The sequence below is a fragment of the Trichechus manatus genome, unplaced genomic scaffold (genome assembly GCF_000243295.1).
Source record: "Trichechus manatus latirostris isolate Lorelei unplaced genomic scaffold, TriManLat1.0 scaffold00056, whole genome shotgun sequence".
NCBI classification, from domain to species: Eukaryota; Metazoa; Chordata; class Mammalia; order Sirenia; family Trichechidae; genus Trichechus; species Trichechus manatus.
Genome location: NW_004443992.1, coordinates 2,942,196 through 2,960,409, shown reverse-complemented (window position 1 = coordinate 2,960,409; position 18,214 = coordinate 2,942,196). Strand labels below are relative to the sequence as shown.

Here is an 18,214-nt window from a genome sequence, read left to right as displayed (position 1 = left end):
TATATTTGCTCTTTTTGAATAACTTTATTTTGGGAGAGTTCCATAAGCATTAGGAACATACATAAAATGACACACCACTGTTGACAATGAAAAAAAAAAAACAGCATTTGATCATTTCCAGCTTTATAAATTTAAAAAAAATGATTCAGTTACAACAAAAAAGTTTAGATATTTTAGCAAGTATCACCTTGCAGGACCATAATCACATTTAAGCCATTGAGTTACTGGTAATGGAAAAATTCACACTGCATCTAGTTACTACAGTATTTCTAAGCATAATCACAGCTGATTGAATGCAATGTGATATACACCAAAATTCGTATGGATGTCACACAGTGACAGCATTGTACAAGTAACATTAATGACCTCCAACAAACACATGTTAAATTAGACTGGTCAAGCTAAATGGAATGTTGGAGCCAAACAGAAATGTAGTGGAATTCAGATTGTCCAGTAAGACTTGAAACTACACAATAGAATGATGTGAAAACTAAACACTGGTGGAACCCTAACAAAATACTAGCAGCAACCATTACAGCCCACTTAAAAGGTTTAAAAAAAATTTTAGCAAATAAAGATAATACCATTTTTGAGAGAATATAAAATTTGATATACTTCAGCATAACCCGTTTGCTTTAAATCAGGCATTGAAGACTGGGAGTATATTCCAGCTGTTGCTTTTCATAAAAGCTTTTTAAATGAAGCAGATTTAATGCTGGAATGCAGAGTCCTCGTTGGGTGTAAAAACCCCAAAACAAGCTATAAATATATCTGGTTCAGAAAGCAAGACATTTGAATCACTTGAAGTTGGCAGTACTAAATAAAACATGAGCACCTTTTAGGTAGGTTGCTTGAAGTGGCAAGCAATGAGATGAGGACTGTCCTAATTCAGTGCCCAGTGCTGAAAATAACGTATGTATAAAACTCCTATTTGTTACAAGGGGGTCATGAAGAAAGCCAAAAAGAATACTTTTAAATATTAAGCATAAATTAAGGAAATAACACCACCTAAATCCCCTTGCTTACAGCATAAAGAGCACTGGCAATCAATCATCTATTAACACCTGGATGCGTGTGCTGCTCTGAAAGTTTTGATTTTTGTTTTAAAGTTCATGGACTTAAGAGGAAAGGAGGAGGACTAAATGGAAACATTTTAAATGGAATGGAAGAAGTTTGGCTCTTAAATATTTGAACAATAAGATTTTTTAAAGTAGCTATACTGGTTGCCAAGCAGATTAAAACAAAGCTAGCTGCACCATTCAAATACAGTTTACCTGGCATAAATGAAGATCATATGGCACGATACGTAAACAGAAAGCTTACATGCATTTAACTAGCACTACAAATTATTAGGTGAAAATTCAGGATAAACATGGCTTGCACTTCTCACAAATCATTCACAATTATGGTAGGAACACAGGGCACCTAAAAGAGACACTAATCCCTATCAGGCACCAACAGCATATCTTGGCACAAAACGATCAAGTGATTTCAGCTTTGTTATTTAAAGGTATATTCCAAGTCACCTGGTACCATGATCGTCATGGTATCAATGGAGGTTATCCTAGTAATTGTTTTAATTGCCAATTCATATACAGATTATGGACATGGAAAAGTTGGATTTTCTGCTTTACAAACTTACTGCCAGCCACAGTATGTGCTCTTGGTTCCAAAGCCAAACTGGTAAAGCAATGCATACATTCAGAACTGAAATTCCCCAGTCATTTAACTAGTTACAGTTAGTACTGTTAAAGGAGGGAAACTGAATACTTAGACCTTGTTTGGGTTCACCATTTTTTGGATATTTCAGGGGTTACAATTTTAAGGAAAAAACATTTTACCACATGCCCCACTGCCCCACCAAAAGACCCAAACTAAAACAAAATTAAAAAAAAAAAAAAAAAAAAAATCCCAAACACCAAGTATATTAGTACAAAGAACCATTATGAATCTTTCATTAAACTGAAGCTCACACAAACATACAATCACAATTTTCAGTAGTTTAGGCTGCAAGTTCAAACACTGCAAATATATACAAAAATAGTAACTCTAGATTCAAGAATAAGGGCTTTTCCCAATGCTAAATCCATACACTAATGCAGCCTGAGCTTTCCTCTAATTGCTACAGTCTATTTTATGCAATTTCAAACTTATGTCAAGTTGATCCCCATTACCGTTACGTATACGTGTAGCTGAATTAAAGGGCACTACAATTCATTCCTAAGCACAAACAAAAAGTCTGCCCAAAGTCCATTTAAGGTATTTTTTAAAGTTTAAATGATTTTTTTGGTTCACTTTCTATTTCTGCATAGCCACAGAAGTTTCTACTAATAAAGAGATTACTTTAGTGTTTTATATGATTATTTAAAAAAAGAGTCTTAATCAAACCTATATCAACATTGGTTCACAGAGTCCCATTTTCTCCTTTTTTTAATCACAAGCTTTTATGTTTTTAAAAGACCACTTCACTCAGGGAAAACAGTACTGAGCACCAGTCTTTTGTGGTTATGCTCAAATCTGTGGAAGTTGTAAGTAGTGCAAGCCACTGACTTTTCTTTGAGCAATGCGCATACAGTACAAGGAACAGATGCAAAGCTGCATGGCAACACTCTCGTAATCAACAGTGATTACGGGGAATGGTCAAAACTGGATGTCAAACACAATTTTGTCTTCATAGAGGGCAATCACCAGCATGATGGCAAATCCAAGCAGCAATCCTAAATTCTGAAGAATGAACTGCCCCACTGGACAAAAGCCATGTTCTTCATTGTCACCATCACCATGCAACATTTCTGGAAGCTGAAAAAGAAACAGAGCTTAATAAACAATTTTATATAATACTTTTGCCGAATATTTTTTAAAAAATACTTTCCTACTTAAGAAAACTAATGACTAAAGTGTAAGTACAAAGAAAATACTGATTTTATTGATCACAATGCTAACCATAAGACATATTTTAGTCAAACACTGAGAAAGAAATTTTATACCCTGCCTGTGTATGAATACTGAATCTGCTCCCTTCCTGCCTCCCAGGAAACACACGAAATATATGTATTAGTCATTTTTATCAGTTAAATTCCACTGACATTATTAAATCTGACATTTTACTTCATGCTAAAGTATAACACAACTTATTATTGCCAATAAAACTCTCAGAAAAGATCACCACGATTCTCACATTTATTGATAGATATTAAACTTTCTGAGAAAGTAAGATTCCTTTTGGGGATACCTAATTCAAAACTGGATTATTACTTTACTCTTTTCCATTTGAAATTCTCATTTCCAACTGCATATGAGAGCAAGGATAGGCATTTTAGAGACAATTCCACATTGGCATCACTATGCCTTTAAGCCATTGCTTTCCTTCCAAGATAGAAAATAGCATATCAAAGCTATCCAAAATAACTGGCACCAAGTCATGCTGTGACACTGCCCTCACAGTGTACTCTATTCTCTTAATACTGATAAAGCTCAAAATATTAAAAAATTTTCAATTCTTTAAAGGCATAGGGCTTTGAAAGGTTTAATGATCGTTTTAACCCCTAAAGCATAAGAAATGCTATGTAAAATCATGTTAAGAGTAAGCCACAGATTCAAACTACAAAAAATTAGATCATTATCTAAATAACTAAGATGTACTAAGGATGAAATGCATTTGCATTATTATAAGCATAAATTTTTTCCACTCAAACCTAATCAAAATTGTGAAAGAACTGCCACTTCCAGTTTTCACTTTCATATTTCTGCAAAAATCAAGTTTGCAATCACTATCTACAAAAATGACACTGATTTGCTACTCTCTTAGACACTAAGCTTTACTCCAAACAGCACCTTAGTGCTTTTGGATTTAGAGAGGAGAAATGTAGTGTTAAGTCTATAATGCCTGCCTAGGAAGAAACACCATTACTCAAGTTGTTAAATAATGAGCACAATTAATCCAACCAGCATGCTCTGCTGAACAGTGCTGAAGTATATTCAACAATCTCCTGAGTGTCATATTTATAAGAATTACTACATGCTGGTCATTTACTTTGTTTAAAAGTCTATGCAAGTGGTGTATAATGACTTATTATACGTGTATGAGGCCACTACTCCTGTCAAAAGTTTTCACTAAATTACTTTATCAAATCAACTAATGGTCTATGACAGGGGTTGGCAAAACATGCCAAATCCAGCAGCCTATTCACTTCCTAACAGGTGTAGTATTTATTTCTTTGCCATAAAGCAAGCTCAAAGAATTATTCTGTTAACAACTACAAACACCTCCAAACCAATATTACAAAATCCACATAGTATAATTCTGTAATTTTATCTCTAAAAACTATTGATGATGATTTTAGATGTTAATATCACTTGGTCAGAAATTTTCAGTATTTCAACTGGCTTCCGAAGAAGGAATCCTTCCATTTAAATGTCTTTTCTTCGTAGATTATTTAGGATATCGTTTTAAAATGGGTTATATTTTTTAATATAGCATGGCTTCCAAATCACTTCCAAAGATTTCTTCCATTTTTGGAAGTTGTATTTTATTTGCGGATTTAGTCCACAACAAAAATATAAAACATCTTACCATATCCACCAAGGCTACATAGAGGAACATGCCTGCTGTGATTGCAAAGATCCAAAGTGTGATATTATTGGCATACTGCCCAACAGCTGTGCCTATCAGCATGCCTATGTAAGCCATCATGGCAGAGAGGAGGTTGTACACAATTGCTTGTTTTACAGTCATGCCTGCTTTAAGAAGAACTGCAAAATCACCTGCAATGAAGACGTAAATGGGAAAGTTTTAAAACCACACAATTTAAAACATAAATTTGAATGGAGATAACCAATAAAAAACAATATTAAAAATGATGTAAAAAGATACATCTTTAATAACTAATGTTACATAAAATTTATTTTTGTTTATTAAATTAAACCTTAACATATGCAAAATATTGGATGGATTTCAAAAACACTGCTGAAAGAAGACAGACACAATACGATTTGATTTATATGGCATTCTCAAAAAGACAAAAAACTACAGTGATGGAGAACATGTCAGTGGTTGCCAGAAGTAAGGATGGGGAAGGATGTAACTACAAAGGAATAGCAATGTGGAAGTAAGATATTGGCACACTGCATTATTTATCCCTGTTCCAACAAATAACTACAAACTACGTGTTAGCCGCCGTCGAGTCGGTTCTGACTCACAGTGACCCTATGTGCAACAGAATGTCATTGCTAAGTTTGAGCCCACTGTTGCAGCCACTGTGTCAATCCATCTTGTTGAAGGTCTTCCTTTCTCGCTGACCCTCTACTTTACCAGGCATGATGCCCTTCTCCAGAGACTGGTCCCTCCCGACAACAGGCTCAAAGTACGAGAAAGGAAGTCTCACCATCCTCCTTCTAAGGAGCATTCTGGCTGTACTTCTTCCAAGATACATTTGTTCATTCGTCTGGCAGTTCATGGTATATTCAATGTTCTTTACCAATGCCATAATTCAAATGTATCAATTCTTCTTTGGTCTTCCTTATTCACTGTCCAGTTTTCACATCCAAGAGGTGACTGAAAATACCATGGCTTGGGTCAGGCGCACCTTAGTCCTTAAAGTGACATTTTTGCTTTTTAACACTTTAAAGAGGTCTTTGGCAGCAGATTTGCCTAATGCAATACATCGTTTCATTTCTTGACTGCTGCATCCATGGGTGTTGACTGTGGATTCAAATAAAATGAAATCCTTGACAACGTCAATATTTTCTCTGTTTATCATGATGCTGCTTACTGGTCCAGTTGTGAGGATTTTTGTTTTATGCTGAGGTGTAATCCATACTGAAGGCTGTAGTCTTTCATCTTCATCAGTGTCTCAAGGCCTCTTCACTTTCAGCAAGCAAGGTTGTGTCATCCGCATATTGCAGGTTGTTACTGAGTCTTCCTCCAATCCTGATGCCACATTCTTTTTCATATAGTCGTTTCTCAGATTATTTGCTCAGCATACAGCATGAATAAATATGGTGAAAAGATACAACCCTGACACACACCTTTCCTAATTTTAAACCACGCAGTAGTAGCCCCTTGTTCTGTTCAAACAACTGCCGCTTGGTCTATGTACAGGTTCCTCATAAGCACAATTAAGTGTTCTGGAATTCCCATTCTTTGCAATGTTATCCATATGTTATGATTCACACAGTGCCTTTGCAGTCAAGAAAACACAGGTAAGTATCTTTCTGGTATTCTCCGCTTTCAGCCAAGATCCATCTGACATCAGCAGTGATATCCCTCATTCCATATCCTCTTCTGAATCCGGCTTGAATTTCTGGCAGTGCCCTGTCAATGTACTGCTGCAACCATTTTTGAATTATCTTCAGCAAAATTTTACTTGCGTGTGACATTAATGATACTGTTAGATAATTGTCAAGTTCTGTTGGATCACCTTTCTTGGAGTGGGCACAAATATAGATCTCTTCCATTTGGTTGGCCACGTAGGTGTCTTCCAAATTTCTTCGCATAGAAGAGTGACGGCATCCAGCGTTGCAACCATTTGCTGAAACACCCCGACTGCTATTCTGTCAATTCCTGGAGCCTTGTTTTTCTCCAATGCTTTCAGCGCAGCTTGGATTTCTTCCTTCAATACTATCGGTTCTTGATCATATGCTACCTTCTGAAATGCCTGAATGTCGACCAATTCTTTTTGGTACAGTGACTCTGTGTATTCCATGTTCTTTTGAAGCTTCCTATGTCATTCAAACTACATACTGCAGCATTATTTGGAAAAGCTACTACTACTAAGGAGATTATCTAACAATGGTTTCTAAGTTGCCATTCTCCAGTGTCTAATGGTATTATCCTTACATCTTTTTCCCTCTTGATGTAAAATACCTTAATTCTCCTACTGAGACTTGGATTCTGTATCACCTTTTATCTCTCTTCTCCCCTAGAATTTTGTTTAATTTCCTCTGGTCTGCCCTTCTCAGCTTTCTCTAGGGAAAGAGCTTCTTAATTTCTTCCTCTGTAAATCTGCCCTCCTATTTTCAATAACTAATCCACCAACAGTGCTAAACAGGTGCTTTGATTTAGCACAAAATGAGAGTACAGAAGTGTAGAAACCAAACAACAAGAATTAACTAATCAAGTTTCAAGATTATTTTTATTTAATATTTTTTAAAATTGAGGTTTAACTTACATATACCACTCATTTACTCATTTTTTTTTGATGCAGAGTCCTACAAATTTTGACAAAAGCACACCCCATGTAACCATAACCACCATGAAACTCTAGAACTATTCCATTATCCAAAAAAACTTTCCCAGGCCTATCATCCCCAGGCAACTAGTGGTCTGTTTTCTGTCCCTGTAATTCTGCCTTTTAATCTATCTTTTTTCACTTAATATGATGTATGTAAGATTAATCTATTTTAATGGTTATATCAGAAATCACTCCTTTCTACTGTTAATATTCCACAGATTAACCAGTTTATTTACCCATTCACCAGCTGAAGGACATTCTGGTTGTTTGCAGTTTTTGGAAATTATGAATAAAGCCACTATACACATTCATAATCAGGTTTTTGTGTCAACGTAAGTTTTAATTTCTCTTGGGTAAATACCTATGAGTGGGATTGCAGAACCATACAATAAGTGTTGCCCACTTTTTGTTGTTGTTTTTTGTTTTCTTACTATTGATTTTGAGAATGCTTTAAGTATTTTGGATTAAAAGCATTTTGTCAGATAAGTGTTCTGCAAATATTTTTTCCCAGTCTGTAGTTTATCTTTTCATGACCAGTTTTTAATTTTTATGAGGTCCATTTTATTATTTTTTTCCTTTGTGGATCACATTTTTGGTGTTGTATCTAAGAACTCTTTGCCTACTCAAAGGACAGAAAAAATTTTTCCTTCTAGTAGTTTCTTATTTTCAGATTTTCCATTTGTAGGAACGATTTGTATTAATTTATCTATAGTGCAAAGTATGGCTGAAAGGTTTTTTGTCTGCATATACACGTCCAATTGTTCCAGCACCATTTGTTGAAAATAAGTTGCCATATATGTGAGCACTCTATACTCTGTTCCACTGATTCATGTGTCTCTTCTTCCACCAATACCAGCTGTCTTGATTACTGTGGCTTTACAATAAGTCTTAAATCAAGTTTGTTTTCAAAGTTGTACTGGCTATTAGAATTCCTTATTCTTTCTATGCAAAATTTTGAAAACGTTTGTTCTTCTCTACAAAAAATCCTGCTGGGATTTTGACTGAGATTTCACTGAATCTATATGGAGAACTGATATCTTAACAACACTATGCCTTCCCATCCATGAACATAGTGTATTCTTCATTTATTTAAGTCTCCTTTGATTTATTTTATTGATTTGCAGTTGTAAGCATACAGATTCTACACTTATTTTATTAGATTTAACCTAAGTATTTCAAACTTGGTGTTTTTGCAAATAAAAAAAAAAATCTGTTGCTGTTGAGTCGATTCTGACTCATAGTGACCGTACAGGACAGAGTAGAACTGCCCCACAGGGTTTCCAAGGAACTGCTGGTGTTTTTGAATTGCCAACCTTTTGGTTAGCAGCCGAGCACTTAACCACTGCGCCACTGGGGCGTCAAATTAATGTGATCCAATGCTATAGTTGTGTTACCATCTGCTAACATCAACTATTGAAACTATTTTTAACAAGTATATATTTAAGGTTCTTCTAGCCTTAAATAATTATGTATATAGACAAAACTTTATATAAATCTACACAGTGGATGTGTTAAATTTTCCCTGGACCATTTACTGCATTATAGAAATTTTATTTTGAATTTCTATCTAGCACAATACACCTCAACAGAAAAATGGACAGCATTTTAGCCTCCCTGAGCCGGGTTTACATTTATTTATGAGATACATATATTCATAAAAATGTTATCTCCTTATAATTGAAACACATTACTCAGTGTTAATGAGAGATTTTTGGATTATCTGACCTTCTGGATTCTGAGCCCCATTTCCCCTTTATTTGTCTTTCTACAGGCTTTCTTATAAATTATTTCTCAAATGTTTATAGAGTTGCTTATTGAGAGGGGGTGAAAAAAAGTGGAAAGAAAACAACAAAGTAAAATTGTAACTTACTTGTATTCAACTACACATGGTTTGGCAAAAAACAGGAGAGTAATGACTTGATAACTGAGATAATTTCACCTATTACCTTACCCCAGAGTAAACATGAAATAAGATGTGGATCTGCCATTTCCTCAGTTTCAGTTCCTGCATGCGTCTCAGAGTGAACCTCCCTGAACTGTGTATGGTCTAAGGTTTAAAGATGCACGTGTTTTTCATACCACATTCCTAAATACAAACAAAAAACTCACCTAGTACACCATGAGAGAAACAGCAATCTGTTCAAAAGAGGAACCCCAGGATTTGGAATTACTGAGATAGCAGGGCAGTCTTCAATACAATGCAATGTAATTTTCAATATGCTTTTCCCCTTAGGGCCTGACCTTAGTATAAAAGCTTCAGAATAGTTTGAAACATTCATAATCAAAGATATAAGTAGGGCAAAACAGATCTTAGATAAAAAAAAATTATCCTGAAATATTGCTGCTTTGTCAATATCTCACCTATTAAACGGACAGAGGACTTCTCCATATCCATGCCCTATGCTTCCATCTCAGCCTAGAGGGGACTGATTTCCCCCTAAAGGGTCGATTATACCATGCTGGGAAATTGTGGGGAAGAGCATCGATGTCTCTCTCTATTCTGTTCCTCTCCAAGTGAGTGGATAACCTGATCAGACTAGGGGTGTTCCCCTGGCCCTATTTTACCAAAGTGCCCCATTACGGTACCTTAAAGATAAAAACTAGGCTCTACAATCTCTAGTTATGATCAGTAGACCACCTCCCACTTTATTGATGGATACAAGGGCCAGAGCCTTTACTGTTACTTCCAGGGGAGGAAGCTAGGTCATTTCTTTACATTCTCTCTTCCCTGACATGGCAGAATAATCCATGGCCTAGTAGTGTAGCCAGCTACAGCATGGGGCAGCTTATGTTAATTTAACACTAGGCACAGTGGGGAAATACACATTTTCATAAAGTCACATTCCTTTTCCTCAGGCAAAGGTCAGTGTACTTTGGAGTGTTGTTTCCTCTCAGAGGCAGTAACATTGCAACCTCTGGTTTAGGGGTAAAACAGGTAGACATCTGGAGTCTGAGTGTCTCACTGAGGGGTCCTGGCCCAAGCAGAAGCAGAGTTCTCCAATCCAGCTTTTACCCAAGCTCTGCATTGGGTATCAATGCCTTACCTAACCATTACTATATGTAATTCATTTGTTCGACATGTAGCTATCATTCCTTGTATGTCACTTCCTCAATCAGAAACTACAGAGAGATAAGAAGTGGTAGAAAAAGGAACCATCCCTAATCCTCAAAACTTCTTGTTTTCAATTCTGTGCCCAAGTGGATCCTTGGGGGCTAGGGCAATTCAATAAAACCACCCACAATCACAAAGTGGTCTGATATACGCCATTTACAGGGTTAATGGGTGGGGAGTTAGGAAGGGAAGGTGGAAGTTTTCCTAGTATACTGTGTGGGTGTGCATGTGCATTACTATCCAAGTCTATCACTAAGAAAGTTAAAGTGAAACATTAAAAATATGAGGCAATTATCTTACTCATATTTAAAAGCTGGCAGAAAGGCTTGAATTGTATTGCTATAGAATTGGGTTAAAGAAAGTATTTGGCAAGTCAGTATCTTACTAACATTGTAAAGGTAATTCTAAGATAAAACTGAACCAAGAGAACAAAACAGCTAGACTTTAGTTTATAAAACTCTAGTAGTGTCAGAGATAAACATAAACATAACATTAGTTAAAAAAAAAAAAAATTGCACACATCAAAATTACCATTAAAATTTTAAATACCTGCCATATGCCAGGAACTATACTAAGTAGTTAGAGAAGGGTGTAAGATAGAATATCTACACACAAAGAACCTATAGTTTAAGAAATAGGACATCTACAAGGGAAATACACTAAACCAAAAGAAAGTAAGTGATGAAAGTATAGAAGAAGAAATAATCCAAGGCCTGAGGTACTGAGGATGGTACTGAAGTTGGAGAAAATGATTCTTAACACAATAAACTAGGAATAGAGGAGCAGGACAAGCCAAGGAGGATGATGGTATAACCAAAGGAACAGATTCAGGCACACACACTACATGTTTGGTGAACTGTGTTTAGGTGAAATGGAAAACGTGATAGGATATACTGTAGGTCAGGTTGGAAAGGCAGGTTGAGGCCAAACGTAAGCTTTATGTTATATGTAAATGAAGCTATTAGAAGGTTCTGCTTACATAAGGAAGTCACATTTTAGGAAGATATACCTGGTAATAAGGCGTATAAGATGGGCTAGAGCATAATGAACCCAGCGATATAAAGACTATGGAAACTGTCCAAGGAAAAGACAACAGAGGCAATGATGACTTGGTTTAATATCAGGATATATCTTATACTCATGTCACTTTACACTTGCCATGAGCCAGTTTTTGTTTTAAAATCTCTAAAATTTGGATGCATTTACAACTGAAGAAGTCTCAGAATGTGGGAAAAAATTTAAAGTTCTATTTATTACCTAATTCATGTGGCAGTTCATGACAGAAGACAGCTATGGAAGTACTGATGCCTCCAGTCAATCCAGCACTGAAAGCTGCTCCTGGGAAGGAAAAATATCAAGTGGCATTTACTGATTTTCTGTTTTTCCATTTTTAGTAATGATTACAAATTCAGTCTCTTTCATCTATCTAAATTAATTTCATAAGATATTTGTGACTCTATGTTACACACTACAGTTTTTGAACATTATAGCGAGGTATAGTAGGTGTATGACAACCAAAGAAAGAGCTACTCAAAAAAGAATAAAACGAAAAGTAATATTCCCCAATGAATTTATTTGTGTAGCTTTCTAGCTCACTAATAGCTGTTAATAGTAATAGTTTTCAATGCCCTAATCTTAAGTCTTGTGAGTTTATAATTTTGCTCGCTCCTCCATATTTATATTTATAGATACTGAAGTAGCTACTATCCTTCCCCAAACTTTTCTGGGTTTAAGCATAGATGGCACACAATATTATTTGTCTGATGAACTTGGGGATGACATCAGAGGTATAAATGCATCTGATTCAACTACTAACAGAAGGCATATTCTTAGCATTGACAGGCACTGTGGATTCAAAAACACTGTCTCTGTTCTCTGAAAGAAATTAAAGACTGCTTCTAGTGATTAATAGTCTGGATTTCAAAATCATGTATTGATCACATGTAATGTTCTCCTAAACTGGTAACGTAAGTTTACATTAGCAAGATTCCAATAAAATATATTGTAACTTGTTACAAGGGATTTTGAACATTACAGAGTTTTTCATCACCTTTGCAAAAATGGGTAAAACTAAACCCAAGATTAAAATTTATCTGTTCTCACTCAGTGTTGTGTGAATATATTTGAAAATATAAATTTTAAGGTACTCTTTTCACTATGGTGGCACTGTGCTTTGAATAAGAAATTGAGTTATTAAAGAAGCAAATACAGGCATTTGTTTATATGTTCCCAAAAAACCCTGAAATTATACCTTTATGATCCCAAATAAATCTATTAAATTCATTAGCATAGCCTTTAGAAACACCAGGTAAACAGGACTGATGTACGAGAGTTGTTAAACTCCAGACAAATGTTAATCTTATACACTACAGTCGTAAGATTATTGCCAACATAGTGGGAGAAGAAAAACGGTGTTAAAGAACAACAAATCATAACCCAAGTTTCAAGTCCACTTACCAATTGCTAACCCATCGCTGAAGTTGTGGATGCCATCCCCCATGATTACCATCCAAGCTATGTTAGCTATTCCTGTTTCTTTCAGATCTGATCCAGAATGGCAAGGACCGTGTGAATGATGAGAATGTTTGTGGTGCCACTGATGATTATGTTTCCTCAGCACAGTTTTAGTCTCCTCAAGGTGGTTATGTGCAGTAGCATGGAGATCATGCTCGTGAATGATATGTAATCCATCACTGTGAGAATGGGCCATGATCTTCTCTTCTTCTACACAAAGGTAATTTTTAGGAGGGGATTCTTGTTGGCCTTCTAAATCTGTCAGTTCAGTTTCATTAAGTCGATCTTCGGAAACAACTGAGTCATCAGTTCCTATATTTATAGCAAAGGATATGCTTTATCAAGGAGTCAGTGCAAGGACTTTTGCTAATTTAACCCAGGCAGAATAGCAGTGTAATGAACATTTCTTAAGTGAATACCTTTTAAAACTCTTAACTAACATATTTCCCTCAAATTAATTAGAAGCCATTTTAATACAGCAATGTTTTGTGAAGTCCAATAAAAATAAATAAACACATATCCACACATGGAACAAACTCGGGTCTCTGAGGTTCAAAAGATGCTCCAAATGAGATAACCGGGAGGGAAATGACATCAATAGCAGACAAAGTGAGGAGAAACACTGGAAAGCATGAAGGTAGTGTGAAACTTAAGGCGCACATCATGGAACAGTTGATGAAAAGGGTGGAAAGTTACTATAGCATTTACAGGATAACAAAATGAAACCCATTTTTCAGAGGAAGGAGTCTTACAGTTTACCCATTCTAACCTTCAAAGGGCAGCTCGAAAAGACAAAGCATTATAATGAAATGTACAAAGACCTGGAGTTAGAAAACCAAAAGGAAAGAACATACTTGGCATTTCTCAAGCAAAAAAACTGAAAGAAAAATTCAAGCCTTGAGTTGCAGTATTGAAAGATCCTATGGGCAAAATATTGAATGCTGCAGAAAGTAAAAAAAAGAAGATGGAAGGAATACACAGTTGCTGTACCAAAAAGAACTGGCCAATGTTCAGATACTTCAGGATGTAGCATATGATCATAAAACCGATGGTACTGAAGGAAGAAGTCCAAGATGCACTGAAGGCACTGGCGAAAAACAAGACTCCAGGAAGTGACAGAGTACCGAGATGTTTCAACAAACAGATGCAACACTGAAAGCTCCTACTCGTCTTTGCCAAGAAATCTGGAAGGCAGCTACCTGGCCAGTCGACTAGAAGAGATCCTTATTTGTGCCCATTGCAAAGAAAGGTGATCTAACAGAATGCAGAAATTATCTAAAAATATCATTAATATCTCATGTAAGTAAAATTTTGCTGAAGATAATTCAAAAATGGTTGCAGCAGTACTTTGAAAGGGAACTGCCAGAAATTCAAGCCAGATTCAGAAGAGGATATGGAATGAGGGATATCACTGCTAATGTCAGATGGATCTTGGCTGAAAGCAGAGAATACCAGAAACCTGTGTTTTATTGAGTATACAAAGTCATTCGATTATGTGGATCATAACAAATTATGGATAACACTGCAAAGAATGGAAATTCTAGAACACCTAATTGTGGTCATGCAGAACCTACACAGATCAGGAGACAGTTGTTCGAAAACAACAAGGGATAATGCGTGGTTTAAAATCAGGGAAGGTGTGTGTCAGGGTTGTATCCTTTCACCATACTTATTCAATCTGCTGTTGAGCAAATAATCTGAGAAGCTGGACTATACGACTACAGGAAGACTCAATAACAACCTGAGATATGCAGATAACACAACCTTGCTTGATGAAAGTGAAGAGGCCTTGAGGCACTTACTGATGAAGATCAAAGACCACAGCCTTCAGTAAAGATTACACCTCAACATAAAGAGAACAAAAATCCTCATAACTGGGCCAGTAAGCAAAATTAGGATAAACAGAGAAAATACTGAAGTTGTCAAGTATTTCATTTTACTTGGATCCACAATCAACACACGTGCAAGCAGCAGTCGAGAAATCAAATGATGCACTGCACTGGGTAAATCTGCTGCCAAAGCTCTCTTTAAAGTGTTAAAGAGCAAAGAAGTCACCTTGAGGACTAAGGTGCGCCTCACCCAAGCCACAGTATTTTCAACTGCCTCATATGCATGTGAAAGCTGGACAATGAATGTCATGGATTGAACTGTGCCCCCCCAAAATATGTATCAGCTTGGTTAGGCCATGATTCCCAGTATTGTGCAGCTGTCCTCCACTCTGTGATTTTCCTACGTGTTACAAATCGTAATCTCTGCCTGTGGTTAAAGAGGATTAGGGTGGGATGTAACACCCTTGCTCATCCCTGATCCAATGTAAAGAGAGTCTCCCTGGGGTGTGACCGACACCATCTTTTATCTTACAAGAGATAAAAGTAAAGAGAAGCAAGCAGACAGGGGGGCCTCGTACCATCAAGAAAGTAACACTGGAAGCAGAGTGCTTCCTTTGGACCTGGGATTTCTGTGCGGAGAAGCTCCTAGTCCAAGAGAAGATTGATGACAAGGACCTTCCTCCAGAGCCAACAGAGACGGAAAGCCTTCCCCTGGAGCTGATGCCCTGAATTTGGACTTCTAGCCTACTAGACTCAGAAAATAAATTACTCTTTGTTAAAGCCATCTACTTGTGGTATTTCTGTTATAGCAACACTAGATGACTATGACAATGAATAAGAAAGATCAAAGAAGAATTGATGCCTTTGAATTATGGTGTTGGTAAAGAATACTAAATATACCATGGACTGCCAGAAGAATGAACAAATCTGTCTTGTAAGAAATACAGCCAGAACGCTCCTTAGAAGGGAGGATTGCAAGACTTTGTCTCAGGTACTTTGGACATGTTATCAGGAGCGACCCGTCTCTGGAGAAGGATATCATGCTTGGTAGAGGGTCAGTGAAAAAGAGGAAGACCCTCAACGAGATGGACTGACACAGTGGCTGCAACAATGGGCTCAAACATAGCAATAACTGTGAGGGTGGTGAAGGTCCTGGCAGTGTTTTGTTCTGTTGTACACAGGGTGGCTATGAGTCAGAACCAACTGGAGGGCACCTAACAACAACAACCTTCTCATATCATTTCCAAAAACAAAGGCACGTAAAATTTAAATGACTTGTCCAATGTCATACAGTGATCTGATGGCAGAGTTCTCTACATCCCTCAATGCTCAACATATCCTACAATGCTACTCAGAGATCATTGCTAGAATAAAGTTCAGAAGTCCATGTAAGTGAGAAAAACATAGGTATTATTAAAAAAAAAAAAAATTGAGGTTGGCCTCTGACCTAGTTTTCCAAACAAATCTTCCAAAGTTATTTATTATACGACAAGATGACAATATTTCCTAAATTGTATTTTGAGGCAGAGTTCTACAGTAAAGAGTCTAGGCTGCCCCTTTTCAGCATAAAATCATTGGTACACTGACGGGAAGCACAAGTTCATACAGAAAGGGTTGAAAAATGTGGTCAAAAAAACTTTTTCATGTTTTCCTGAAAATTGTAAACTACCTCATTGTACCTATCAGGCAGCAGAATAGATGGATGGATGGGTGGAGATTTTAAGTACAGAGATGTGATAAAAAAAGGCTGATGCTCTTTTTTCCATATGAAATCAGTCACCAGATGGAGGACATTGAGATTTTGCAGCCAAGAAACAAAACTAACACTAATCCACTACTTAGAAACTCTTTTTTCATTCATTCTTTTTCCCCTGTAACGCAGAAGTGCAAAATATTCTTGACCTACAATGTAATTAATTGGTTCTGCATTCCAGCAATAAATAAGGCTGAAATTAAAAAAAACACTAACAAATAAAATTATAACTGAGACACTCATATTTAAGGCAATACAAGTTAGAAACGTTGGTTAGGGAAGCCACAAAGACAAGCAATTTCAAACAACACAGGCAGGGTTTGGAAATAATATTTGAATTTTTATGTTTTCAAAGTTTGTCATTAGTCATAAATGTTGTCTACCGGCAAGAGGCTTGAGCTGAAGCCAGTCAGAATCTGGTGTATTATTTAACTTATGGTCTGAAAGTTTCCTTCCAATAGTTGCTTCTTCTGTGCTCTGCTTCATAAACCATTTCTGTTTTCCCTGAAATAAACATCTGATATTAGTATCAAATCTGTAACCACAATTAGCAAATTGTAACAACACATGAGGGGACAACTGATGTTAACTTATGTAGAAAAGGGGTGAGAACTTTTTAAAAAGTTAATCAAGGGATCTAACCAGATGAAAGGTACAACGAAATTTATAAGGTATTTTTTGGGGGGAGGAATACTTAACTAAATGGTTCAATTCATCTACTTTAAAATTGAGAATAGAATAAATGGTACCATATTATTATAGCTATTCAAATAAAATACATGAAATACATGTATTACATCTCATTAAATAGTGTAAGGAAATAGCAAGTTCCAAAAACTAAAGCTTATTCTTTTGAATGTCAGTCTGTGTTTAATACAATCTCACATTTCCCTGAATGTGGCATAATAAAACCAAAAACCCCACTTCCATCGGGTCAATTCTGACTCATAGTGACCCTAGAAGGCATAATGGAAAAAAGTAAAACGAGTTAGAATCCCAAACTTGCGGCTTATTTCTGAGACTTGGACAAGTTTGTTAACTTTACTGAAAAGCTGTAAAATGAAAATGATAGATTTTTAAGAGGATTAAATGAGGTAATATATGAAAATGGCCTATCACTGTGATTGACTCTTCTTAGTAGCTTTTCAGCAAAGACAAGTTTTCTTTTTTATCATTTGTTAATCAGACAGTGAACGTAATTTAACCTGTCCTCAATTACTAATAAATAGTAATTATTGAGCTTCATTGTTTATGATTAAATTCTTCCTATCTTATCTTTTAACAGTCCAGCTTTCTACTGCTTTCTTCTTTTATCAGTGTACCTACCTCTAATAAATCTCCCAATTTAAATTTCTGCTTCTAATCTATGTTAATTTAAGAAAGCAAATAACCAAGAACGCTAGAGCTGTGTACAAAGAAAAAAATCAGTGTTTCCAAGAGATGCTTGCTAACTGGCCTGGCATTTATTTTATTCTTGTACTTTAAGTGAAAGTTTACAATTCAAGTTAGTCTCTCATACAAAACCTTATACATACATTGTTATATGACTGTAGTTGCTCTTCCTATTACTATGACAGCACACTCCTCCTTTCCACCCCTGATTTCCCATGTCCATTCAACCAGCTCCTGACCCTCTCTGCCTTCTCATCTCACCTCTGGACAGAAGCTGCCCATGTATGTATCTACTTGAGCTAAGAGGCACACTCTTCATGAGTATCATTTTATGTCCCATAGACCAGTCTAATCTTTGTCTAAAGAGTTGGCCTCGGGAATG

At 36.3% G+C, this 18,214-nt stretch overlaps 1 protein-coding gene across 4 annotated transcripts in view; it reads right to left on the bottom strand.

Annotated features, from left to right (window-relative positions):
* Window positions 1-4: 4 nt before the first annotated feature.
* Window positions 5-18,214, bottom strand: part of SLC39A10 (solute carrier family 39 member 10) — a 106,230-nt gene continuing 88,020 nt past the window's right edge. For 3 of the 4 annotated variants that reach the window (XM_023732920.1, XM_023732918.1, XM_023732919.1), the window contains exons 6-11: window positions 16,824-16,944; window positions 12,802-13,170; window positions 11,602-11,682; window positions 9,342-9,368; window positions 4,574-4,764; window positions 1,730-2,799 (exon numbers count right to left, since the gene is read on the bottom strand). In XM_023732920.1, the coding sequence (XP_023588688.1) occupies window positions 2,641-2,799; window positions 4,574-4,764; window positions 9,342-9,368; window positions 11,602-11,682; window positions 12,802-13,170; window positions 16,824-16,944 (948 nt within the window). In that variant the 3' untranslated portion in view covers window positions 1,730-2,640. Of the gene's footprint in view, window positions 2,800-4,573; window positions 4,765-9,341; window positions 9,369-11,601; window positions 11,683-12,801; window positions 13,171-16,823; window positions 16,945-18,214 lie in introns of all 4 variants that reach the window. The other variant, XM_023732921.1, reaches the window with a different exon arrangement.